Source organism: Callithrix jacchus, chromosome 19 (genome assembly GCF_049354715.1).
Source record: "Callithrix jacchus isolate 240 chromosome 19, calJac240_pri, whole genome shotgun sequence".
In the NCBI taxonomy this organism is placed as follows: domain Eukaryota; kingdom Metazoa; phylum Chordata; class Mammalia; order Primates; family Cebidae; genus Callithrix; species Callithrix jacchus.
The window spans coordinates 16,247,267-16,259,833 of NC_133520.1; the positions used below are offsets into that span (position 1 = coordinate 16,247,267).

At 38.0% G+C, this 12,567-nt stretch overlaps 1 protein-coding gene and 1 pseudogene across 1 annotated transcript in view; one reads left to right on the forward strand and one right to left on the reverse strand.

The window, feature by feature from the left end:
• Window positions 1-12,567, reverse strand: part of FLVCR1 (FLVCR choline and heme transporter 1) — a 37,024-nt gene that overhangs the window by 20,601 nt on the left and 3,856 nt on the right. Inside the window, exons 2-3 of the mRNA XM_002760534.6 lie at window positions 9,364-9,508; window positions 760-900 (exon numbers count right to left, since the gene is read on the reverse strand). Of these exons, the coding sequence (XP_002760580.4) occupies window positions 760-900; window positions 9,364-9,508 (286 nt within the window). The remainder of the gene's footprint in view (window positions 1-759; window positions 901-9,363; window positions 9,509-12,567) is intronic.
• On the forward strand, window positions 10,351-11,351 carry LOC108589165 (THAP domain-containing protein 1-like; annotated as a pseudogene).

Below are 12,567 nucleotides of genomic sequence, written 5' to 3' on the forward strand. Positions count from 1 at the left end.
CTCTGGGTTAAAGCGATTCTCCTGCCTCAGCCACCTGAGTAGCTGGGATTACAAGTGTGCGCTACCACGCCCAGCTAATTTTTGTATTTTTAGTAAAGAAATAGGGTTTCACTGTATTGACCAGGCTGGTCTCAAACTCCTGATACCCACCTGCCTCGGCCAACCAAAGTGCTGGGAGATTATAGGCATAAGCCATCACACTCAGAAAACAACTACTTTTTAAAAATTATTATTTTTAAAAACATGTAAGAAGGAGATCCATCCTGGATTTTCTTTTCTTTTCTTTTTTTTTTTTTTTTTTTGAGACAGAGTCTTGCTCTGTTGCCCAGGCTGGAGTGCAGTGGTGTGATCTCAGCTCACTGCAACCTCCGCCTCCCACATCAAGCAATTTCTTCTGCCTCAGCCCCCTGAGTAGCTGGGACTACAGGTGCATGCCACCATGCCTGGCTTATTTTTGTATTTTTAGTAGAGATGGGGTTTCACCACATTGGTCAGGCTGGTCTTGAACTCCTGACCTCATGATCTGCCTGCTTCAGCCTCCCAAAGTGCTGGGATTACAGGCATGAGCCACCTCCCCCTAGCCCATCCTGGATTTTCTAATTTTAATTTAAAATTTAAGTTTATGATTATACTATAATTATTTTTATAGCATTAACAAGCCAATCTCATTGAAGTTCAAACCACTAGGTTAAATAAAAAGAATCCACAATGTTGAAAGGCTTACACAGACATTAAAGAAAATACAAGAAAACCACTTACCATAAGTGATCAACAGAAGGACAAAAGGAATGTTTTTAAACAGGTTTCTTATTGAATTCTTATAGGAGTACTCTTCAGGGGGACTGTCTTGAAGAGCTGCTTGAGCCTGACTTGGTGGATACTGCGGTTTTTCTTTGAAGGCTGAGAACATACATGGAAAGGATTATGTATATTTAATATATAGATAATATATAATTAATTATATGTATCTTTCTCATTGAGCAGACAGAATTCAGTTTAAGTTTAAAAAGGTAGTTTAAGTCTTTTATGGTGAGGGTTTTTATTTTCACTGATTTCTAAGTGAAGAACAGTTTAACATCATCATCTCAGTTCTCTGAAACTGACTAAAACTCAGATATGGCCAATTCACTAAGTGAACTGCAAAGCCATCCACAATATGCCACGACCCTGCCTACCAATTATTCTACTTTTACCTAAGAAAGATTTAATGTTTACTACATCAAATATTCAACAATTCTATTTTTAAATTTAGTTCAATTTGTAATTAGAGATAAACATGAAGGCTGGGCACAATGGCTCACGCCTGTAATCCCGGCTCTTTGGGAGGATGAAGGGGTAAAAACTCTTGAGCCTGGGAGGTCAAGGCTGCAGTGAGCTGTGATTGCGCCACTGCACTCCAGCCTGGGCGACAGAGCAAGACCTTTTCTCAAAAAAAAAAAAAAAAAAGGAAAAGAGAGAAATAAAAAATTATCAGGTATGAGGAACCCAATATACTACTGAACTTTAAGAGGACTTGAGTTAGTAACCATTTTCTTCTAAAGTTTGATATAAAGTTTATCATCTTATCCAAGTATACCTCTGGGACTAAAAAATATCCAGGTGGATTCACGGAAGCAGACCTAGGTCTTGCTAACTCACTTGAGCTGCATATGGAAAGTATAGGGGTAGAGGTAAGAGACGTAAAGGTGTAGTATATGATATCTGATACTGTAAGTTTTAGCACTGTCCATTTCCAGTTAGAAATTTCAGAGCCACTCCAGGCAGACATCTAGAGACCACCTTTTTGACGTGCAGGAAAGGATCTACCAACTTTCCACAAAAGATGGCTAGAGAGATTTCTTTAGGGTTAGGCTAATCAGAAGTCAAGACTAATTCACAGGCCACCAATTCATAGGTCAGCAATTCTGTAATTCCAGCACTTTGGGAGGTCAAATGGGAGGATCACTTGAACGAGACTGTCTCTAGAAAAAAAATGTTTTAACTAGCTGGGTATGGCGGCATGCACCTGTAATCCTAGCTACTTGTGAGGCTGAAGCGAGAAGATTGCTTCAGCATCACTTCACTGAGCCCAGAAGTAAAGGCTGCAGTGACCTGTGGTCACACTACTACACTCTAGCCTAGGTGATAAAGCAAGATCTTGTCTGTAAAACAACAAACAAAAAAACTATTTATAAAAGGACTAAACTGCTAAAATATGGTACAGCAGAAATTAAAATCTAATCTTTGTATTGACTCAAAACTTTAAACTGTTTGAAAATTGTTAACTCCAGTAGAAGGAAAATATTGTACTTCATTCAGTCTAAGGATCCTCTAATGCTTGCAGTCAATGATCTTGCCAGGTATCAACAGAAGGTCTTTACCTAATCAGGTCTCAATTACCACAAATGCTAGATGCCACTGATTATTAAAGGCATCTTCATTTCAGAGATTTCATGAAAAAGTAATATTTCAAGATTGATACAACAGGGTAAATTCAACAAGAAAAAAGAAGCCCATAATCCCAGAACTTTGGGAGGCCAAAATGGGTGGATCATTTGCGATCAGGAGTTCGACACCAACCTGACCACCACGGTAAAACCCTGTCTCTACAAAAAAATACAATAGCTGGACATTGATGGTGGCACATGCCTGTAGTCCCAGCAACTAGGGAGGCTGAGGCAAGAATTGCCTGAACCCAGGAGGCAGAGGTTGCAATGAGTTGAGATTATGCCACTGCACTCCAGCCTGGGCAATGGAGTGGGATTGTCTCAAAAAACAAAATAAAACATAAAAAGAAACAAAAAGAAAAAGAAGGTAAATGGATTCAGAAAAGAATATTGTTTAGGACTCTTTTTAGCAATTAGGATTTCTCTGCCATCCTTAGCCAGACAGCAAAAAAGAAAAAACATTTTTTAATAGAAATTAGGATTTCTTCTTTGTTGTTGTCTGTTTTTTAAATTGGCTATTTCTTTCTCCCAACAAGGAAGACCAGCTTTGTAGTTTGAAAGAGGGTTAGATCTGATGGATTTATCAACTGGAATCATTTGGAAAATTTAAAATAATAGTTTTTGAGATTCAACCCAAGGCTCAAAGAATCAGAAACTCCAGGATGCAGCCAGAGAAACTTTAATCACAAAACTCCCCAAATGCTTTTGAAAACCAGCCAGGGAAAAACAATCACTGGGAAAGTAAGAAATGACCCTTAAATTTTCCATGAAGTTCTGCAATTCTCTAATTTTCCTGTTTGCTCCTAAAATTTTTCTAAATTAAAGTTCATTGCTGACCAAAACATTAACTGTAATATAACTAAAACTTATCAAACTAAAATATACTTCTATTTTTACAGATCTCACAACTAATTAAAGAAGAGATATAACTCATAAATATTTACTTTTAATATCCTTACATTGGAAGACTGGTACACATAAAAGGTTTAAGCTGCAAATCCTCCTCTTCCTTTCATTCTATCTGCTCTTGTATTGTTAGGATGTCTGTTGTCCTTTCCTGAGTCTTTCTGTATCCTAATCAGACAGGAAATATCTCTTTTTACTAAGATTGGTAATGCACAACTCACATAGTTATAAATAAAGTTTCAGAAAATAAAAACTATGCTTACAAGGTAGTCATGGATATTTAATGAATCTTAAGTCTCTTACCATGGCAAAATAAGTCTAAATGGCCCAAATCTGAACTCAAATGCAAAAAATGAAAATACTTCTGGCTGGGTGCAGTGGCCAGCATTTTGGGAGACCTGAGGCAGGAGGATCACCTGAGGTCAGGAGTTGGAGATCAGCCTGGCCAACATGACGAACCCTGCCTCTACTAAAAACACAAAAATTAGCCAGGTGTGGTGGGTGCCTGTAATCCAGCTACTCAGGAGGCTGAGGCAGGAGAAATGCTTGAACCCAGGAGGCAAAGGATGCCGTGAGCTGAGGTCATGCCACTGCACTCCAGCCTGGGCAACAGGGTGAAACTGTCAATAAATAAATAAATGAAATAAATAAACAAAAAGAAAGAAAGAAAAAAGAAAGAAACTGTGTCTCAAAAAAAAAAAAAAAAAAGAAAAGAAAAGAAAATACTTCTTCCCAGTCCTTAAATCAAATAGATTTATTTTTTAAATACAAGTGTTATCTTTTAGTTTCAGGGAGTCAAACTATCTTTTGGCAAAAATCAATCCTGTATTTACTAGCTACATGTTATAGTAAAGTTGGACTTAAGTCTACTTGAAGAAAGAGGAACAAAAAGCCATGGACCTATAACCTTGTTTATTCCTAAATGCCACTTTCAAAGAAGGAAATATGGCTTTTTCTTTCTCCTTTGAAACAGAAAAATAACAGCATTCTACTGTTTTCTCTTCTCCCAACCAAAAATTTGCACCAATAAAACAACTGATTATTTGAAGCAGTTATTCTCCATTTCTGGCATTAGTCATAAAAACCAGCCAAAATATTCTTGAGCAACACATTCAAACTTTTCCTCCTATAATGAATACATAGCAAGTCTATTGCTGTTTAGGATCACTTTTTAAAATCAGATTTTAACATTTTAAAATTTTCATGATTTGTCCCTGTGTGATTCAGACAGATATTACATTATTATGTAATAAATGTAATAAATGTTTAAACCCTGGCTCTGCCTCAGCTCATTGTATGACTCTGAGGAAATAAATTCCTGCTCCCCACCTTTATAGCTTTCTCATTCATAAAATGGAAATAACAATAACAAGCTGCTATGAGGATTACATGATACAATATATGTAAAATAATTCTGTAATTATCAAGTGCAACACAAAATATATTGCCTTTTTTGAGGAATATTTATTTTAAAAAATCAGAGACTGCCTCAGGAGACTGAAATTCTTACAGACTATGTTAAATGTATTTCTGTCAAAAGTTTGCAGCCCACATATAGATACCTTGAATTAAGAATCAAGTGGTGGTGCATGCCTGTAACCCCAGCTACTCAGGCTGACGCAGGAGAATCACTTGAACCTGGGAGGCGGAGGTTGCAGTGAGCTGAGATTGCGCCGTTGCACTCCAGCCTGGGCAACAAGAGCAAAACTCCGTCTCAAAAATAAAAAGGAATCATAAGCAGCTGGGCGTGGTGGCTCACGCCTGTAATCCCAGTACTTTGGGATGCTGAGACAGGTGGATCACCTGAGGTCAGGAGTTCAAGACCAGCCTGACCAACATGGAGAAATCCCATCTCTACTAAAAATACAAAATTAGCCAGATATGGTGGTGTATGCCTGTAATTCCAGCTACTTGTGAGGCTGAAGCAGGAGAATTCCTTGAACCTGGGAGGCAGAGGTTGCAGTGAGCTGAGATCATGCCAGTGTACTCCAGCCTGGGCAACAAGAGCAAGACTCTGTCTTAAAAAAAAAAAAAAAAAAAATCAAAAACAGCTGGGCATCGTGGCTCATGCCTGTAATCTCAGCACTTTGGGAGTCCAAGGCAGGCTAGGAGCAGCCTGGACATCATGGTGAAACCCTGTCTACAAAAAATATTAAAATTAGTCGGGCATGGTGGTGCACACCTGTAGTCCCAGCTACTCAGAGGACTGAGGTAGTTAGATTGCTTAAATCTGGCCAGGAGGTCGATGGTGCAGTGAGCTGAGATCGTGCTACTGCACTCCAGTCTGGGTAACAGAGCATGACCCCATCTCTTAAAAAAGAATCAAAAGTAAAATTATGCACACATGTTACACACTTACGTGTTTAAGTACAATGATATTAAATATTTTTATTGTGATTCCTTTTGGCTTCTGTCATCCACTTATTTTGGTGAATCAGAAAATTATTTTAATTGACACGAGTTAAATGACATAATTTACTACTCTGCTGCACAAGAATAGCTTTTAAATACAACAGCATTACAATTTATGCAAGAATCTGAATTCAAACAAAAAATGAGGCTCAGTAAAAATTAAAATAACATTTTTATCTATAACTTTTATATATGGAGTTAGATTGTCTAGGCTTAAATCTGACCTTCAGTGTTTGCTAACTGCGACATTGGACAAACTAGATTTAACTAAATTCTGTGCCTCAGTTTTCTCATCTATAAAATGGGAATATTGGGATCTTCCTCATAGAGTCATGAGGAGTAAATGAGAAAAAGCATGTAATAAGCCTCCAAACATGTTTGGCACATACCAACAAACCAAATGTTTGAGGCTATAATAGAGTTCTCCTAATAGGAATTAGGAATTAGTGTGAATATCAGTGGAAAGCTTGGATAATTCCTGGACACTAGGTGGCTTATACTCAATATAAGCTCCATGAGGGAGAGGAACAGAGTTACTTGGCATGGACCTTTGAGACAATATTCTAAGTAGACCACTGGGAATCAATTTAGTACATGTCACATTGCTGAAAAACTTAAATTATTTTATAAGAATTTGGTGGGACTTCCAAAGTAACTATAGGTAGAATTTAGAGTGAAGTGAAATCACCTTTTAGTAATTAAGGAACTTAAAACTGGTAAGGATTTTGTAAATAATCCAAAGTTTCCTCAAGAGCAAATATTCGGGAATGGGGGAAACAAGTACATGTTCTATTTAAATGTCACAATTTTCAACTTAAGACTTTCAGATCACAACTGTGTATTATCTTGCTTTTATAATATGTTTGGGATCATAAAATTAAAATTAGAGTCTTCCAAGCAAAACTTGACAAAGAGCCCTTTTTTCAATGCCATTTTCCCATTACTTTCCCCTCATTTCTGTTTCCACTCTCTACCTGTAAGCCATGAGTACATAATTAGTTAAGTACATAATTATCCCTCTTTTGATTTCTCAAATAACAAAGGGTAATATGCCAATAGTCATACCTATTATCATCATTCTGTCTCCCTCCTTCAACAAATAAAAATCTTACATTTGTAGCAGTTTAAACATATACATATCACACGTATAATTTTGTGATATCTTAGATGCAATCTCTTACTCTCTCACTTCTTCCTGAGACAGCAATTAAGAGGATATACATATATATAAAAAACGAAAACCAGAATTTACATGATGATACAAAAGCAATCAAAAGAAAGAGAACTTTGGCTGGGTGCAGTGGCTCACACCTATAATCCCAGCACTTTGGGAGGCTGAGGCAGGCCTCACCTGATTTGAGGTGAGGAGTTCGAGACCAAACTGGCCAACATGGTGAAACCCCATCTCTCTAATAAAAACATACAAAAAAAGCCAGGCTCAGTGACTCATGCCCATAATCCCAGCACTTTGGGAGGCTGAGACGGGTGGATCATTTGAGGTTAGGAGTTCGAGACTAGCCTGGCCAACATGGTAAAACCTCGACTCTACTAAAAATACAAAAATTAGCAGGGCATGGTGGCACATGCCTGTAATCTCAGCTACTCAGGAGGCTGAGACACAAGAATTGCTTGAACCTGGGAGGCACAGATTATAGTGAGTTGAGATTGCGCCACTCCACTCCAACCTGGGTGACAGAGTCTCACTATGTCTCAAAAACAAAAACAAACAAAAAAACACACAAAAAATTAGTCAGGTGTGGTGGCAAACACCTGTAATCCCAGCTACTCAGTAGGCTGAGGCACGAGAACTGCTTGAAACCAAGAGGCTGAGACTGCAGTGAGCCCAGATAGTGCCACTGCCCTCCAGTCTGGGTGACAGAGCAAGACACTGTCTCTTAAAAAAAAAAGAGAGAATTTTATATTTAAAAATCCCTTCTCTAGAGTTGTGGCCAAAAGTAAAAAAAAAAAAAAATTCCCTATTGCTGGCCGGGCACAGTGGCTCATGCCTATAATCCCAGCACTTTGGGAGGCTGAGGCAGGTGGCTTATTTGAGGTCAGGAGTTCTAGACCAGCCTGACAACATGGTAAAACCCTGTCTCACCTGAAAATACAAATTAGCTGGGTATGGTGGCACATACCTATAATCCCAGCTACTCAGGAGGCTAGGGCAGGAGAATCACTTGAACCTGGGAGGTGGAGGTTTCAACGAGCTGAGATCATGCCATTGCACTCGGCCTGGGTAACAGCACAAGACTCTGTCTCAAAAAAAAAAAAACAAACCACAAAAACCTATTGCTAATGGAAGCTCCATTTATGCAAAAGTATTTCATCTAGAAAATCAAACATGGCTACCTGAAAAGTAGACTTAAAAATTTGTTTTTTTTTTTAACAATACAAATTTCTTTTAAAACTTTGCTAAACTGCTAAAATAGGATAGGAATAATGTGTACTTTTTAGTAGTCTGCATATCACAAATATGCCACTCCCTAACTAACTGAAAACAAAAAACAATAAATGAATTAGACATGTCAGAATATTTCATGTTACCAAGAGAACATTCTGCTCCTTACAGTAAGGAAAATTAAGTATGTGGGCTGAGCTTCCTATACCTGGATCTGGCAGTTCATCTACCAAGGCAGTTTCTATTCAAACACTCTAGAATCTTCACCATTCATTTCTTTGAAAACTAAGAATTTTATATCTGGAGATCATAAGATATGAATTTTCTATTACTATTATAGCCATTATAGAAACTAATATGTAAACTTAACTCCAGCTATAATGAAATTATAAATTTGATTAAAAGATGGCCTTTCAACTTTATTAGTTCTTTTCCTTTTCAAATAAATTTCAGATATGAGTGCCTCAAAGGCCATATTATAGTTATGCTAGCAGCTATATTACTTACATAAACCTTACCTATTCTTTTCCCTGAAATCAAAAGTTTCCCATTAAAAATAAACTTTAAAAAGCAGACCTTCCCAAAGCTTCTTCCAAACTGATGATGGCTGCTTGCGGCTGATTTTGACTGACTGCTTCAAAAGACAGGCCCAGACGAGAGGACTCAGTGACGAATGGTGGCAGCCGTGCTTTGCTGGAGTGGCCTAACAAGTAGATAGTTGCCACAGTTTGAAATTCTGCTGAACAGCTTGCTGCTGCCCAGGACCATTCACTAGTCAACATTTTCAGATCCAGTTAACTGTTAAATTGGAAATCCCTGGGAGAATTTAGCATTGCAAGAAAGACCACGGCCTGCGTGCATAACATCAAAGCATGACCAGAACTTGTTCCTGGCTAGGTAGGCTTAAGATGCAGACCACGTAAGCGAATATGGGAAGGGGAGGCAGGTAATATACTTGAAACCAACAGTTAGGAAGAGGAACAGTTAGTAGACAGATAAATGAATTAGTCTTGAAACCCTTTACGATGTAAAAACAGATGTGTAGGCCATAACATATCCCTAGGGTTGTAGCATTCATTACCTGAGCAAGACAGGGCATGGGAAGAATGAAACAAGCACATGACACTTGAGATATTATCAACAAAAATTTCCAGAGTTAGTTATCCTCAAATTTCTATCATGCATTCATTTAAGCTTTAGGGAAAATAATTCACTTACCAATTGCTGTTAAAATAAATAAAAATGTGGCAACAGCTGATGTCCCATAAAACATGGTGCTGATATTACCAGCCAGGAAATTTGTGTCATTCTGTGTGTTGGGTACCAAAACTGGTGGTAGCAAAAAGCCAACTGCAGTTCCAAGCTGTAAAATACATAGTCCTGTTAACAGCTATCATCATTAGAGAAAACAGTAAAGGCTGGCAATGAACAGAATATAAAGAAAACAGCTAGTGTTTATTAAGGTGCTTTGTAAATTACTATGTTCTAATGTCTTTGTTACAATTGTATTGTTAAAGGGAAATTGCTGACCAATATCTTTCCTATTCAAAAAACATTGACTGAGTTCCTACTATCTGAGTGATGCTGCTATAAAGCTGTGTGATATACAGTCCTTGCCCTGTAGATACCTACAAAAGAAAAGGGAATAAGAATATACAAAATAAGGCTAAGATGACCTACAGAATGAGAGAAAATATTTGTAAATCATATATCTGATAAGGATGTAGCTTCCAGAATATATAAAGAACTCTTACAATTCAACAACAAAAAAGGCAAATATCCCAATTTAAAAATGGGCAAAAGACATGAATAGACATTTCTTCAAAGATACACATATGGCCAATAAGCATTTTAAAACATGGTCAAATCAAAGCCATAATAAGATACCACTCCACACCAGGCAGCATGCTATTATAATAATAGCAATAGAGAAGTGTTGGCGAGTGGGACGCACCCCTCGCCAGAGGTGGGGTTGAAGCTGCCTCCGCAATCTTAGAGATGGGAGACGGGTGACGGCTGTGGTCCTTCTGCTAATGCAAACAACAAAACGGGCACACTAGTCACACCCGAGGGAGGCCACCATCACTGTAACTGTTGGCCAAAGCTACAAAAGAAACGAGGGTGTCCAACTGAGCGTGGCGACACTGAAAGCAGCTTCCCCTGCCTTCTGCGGCTGCAGAAATGAAGTGCCTGAGGCCCGGAAGGATGGTGCAGTCCTGCTCCACCTATGGCTGCAAGAACCCCTACGACAAGGACAAGCCCGTTTCTTTCCACAAGTTTCCTTTTACTTGACCCAGTCTCTGTAAAGAACGGGAAGCAACTGTCAGAAGAAAAAACTTTAAACCCACCAAGTATAGCAGTATTTGTTCAGAGCACTTTACTCCAGACTGCTTTAAGAGGGGGTACAACAGGAAGTTATGGAAAGGCCGGGCGCGGTGGCTATGCCTATAATCCCAGCACTCTGGGAGGCTGAGGCGGGTGGATCACGAGGTCAAGAGATCAAGACCATCCTAGTCAACATAGTGAACCCCGTCTCTACTAAAAATACAAAAAATTAGCTGGGCATGGTGGCACATGCCTATAATCCCAGCTACTCAGGAGGCTGAGGCAGGAGAATTGCCTGAACCCAGGAGGCGGAGGTTGCGGTGAACCGAGATCGCACCATTGCACTCCAGCCTGGGTAACAAGAGCGAAACTCTGTCTCAAACAAAAAAAAAAAGTTACGGAGAGAGAACGCTGTGCCCACAATATTTCTTTCTACTGAGCCACATAACAAGAAAGATGACTTCTGGAGCCACAAGAACAGCTTCTCCCAAGTCCTTTATCACCTTCTGTTTCCCAGGTTGATGCTGCTATTGGATTACTAATGCCACCTCTTCAGACCCCCGTTAATCTCTCAATTTTTTGTGACCACACTATACTGTGGAGGATACAGTGCACCAGCGGGAAAGGATGAAAAGGATTCATCAGCTAGCACAGCAAGTTGAAAAACTCAGAAAAAAGCTCAAGACCGCACAGCAGTGATGCAGAAAGCAAGAACGGCAGCTTGAAAAATTAACGGAGGTTGTTCACTTCTGGAAAGAGAAAGACGACGTATCAGAAAGAGGTGATGTGATTCTACCAAATGACTACTTTGAAATAGTCGAAGTACCAGCATAATAAAATGAAATGTGTATTGATTTCTAATGGGGCAATACCACATATCCTCTTCTGGACTATAGAGGAGTTTCATTAAAAAAAAAAAAAAGTTACTTATATAAAAACAGTTTGGAACATTTTTTTAAAACATAATTTGATATATACTGTAAAATTATAAATTTTTTGTTTGTAATTTCAAGTTTTTTACATTTTAACAAAATCTTTTAAAAGTTAGAAACTAACCTCAGAACTCTAAGTTGGTTTCAAGATTGGAGATTTTTGGGGTTTAGTATTATTTATAGAAATATTGTAAAAATAAAAAGTGAAAAGAATGATAACAGTACAGTAAAAGAGCAATTTAAGTTTAAATCTTAAAATTAATACTGTTTTATTGAGAGAACTAGTTATATTTTAAATCAGAAGTATGGGTCAGATCATGGGACATAACTTCTCAGAATATATGTACATGTACATATTCTCATATGTAAAGTCACAAGGTTCATTTTTCTTTCTGAATCAGTTATCGAGGATAAACTGGCAAGTCAGTACTTAAAAAAAGTTTTGATTGTCTTCAGCAGAAAAGTCATTCCATATGTAATCAATACCTTTAGATTCTAAGAGTGGATTTTTTCTTTAAATGGGCTCCTATTTTTTTCTCCTACTATCTAGCTATTTAAAATTAGAAGTGTATTTTCAGTGGAAAAAACATTCTTCAATAAATAAAGTAAGGCATTATTATCAGTGAAGTAATTAAAAAAAAAGTGTTGGCAAAAATGTGGAGAAATTGGCACCCTTGCATATACTGTTGGTGGGACTGTAAAATGGTACAGCCACTGCAGACAACAGTTTGGCAGTTTCTTAAGTTTAACACAGAATTCCCACATGGCCTAGCAATTCCACTCCTAAGTATGTGTCCCAAAAATTGAAAACAGAAATTCAAACTAATAATTATATGTGAATGTTCATAGCAGCCCTATTCCCAATGCCATAATAACCCAAAGGTGAAAACAACCCAAACATTCTATCAACAGATAAATAGATAAACAAAATGTGGTATATCCATACAACAAAATATTATTCAGCTATGAATACGGAATGAAGTACTGATACAGTGCTACAACATGGATGAACTTTGCAAATAAGCTAAGTGAAAGAAGCCAAACACAAAGGTCACCTACTACAGGATTCCATTTATATGAAATATCCAGAACCAGTCAATCCACAGAAAGAGAAGGCAGATTAGTAGTTGTCACAGGCTGGGAGGGTACAATGGTGGGGAAGTGA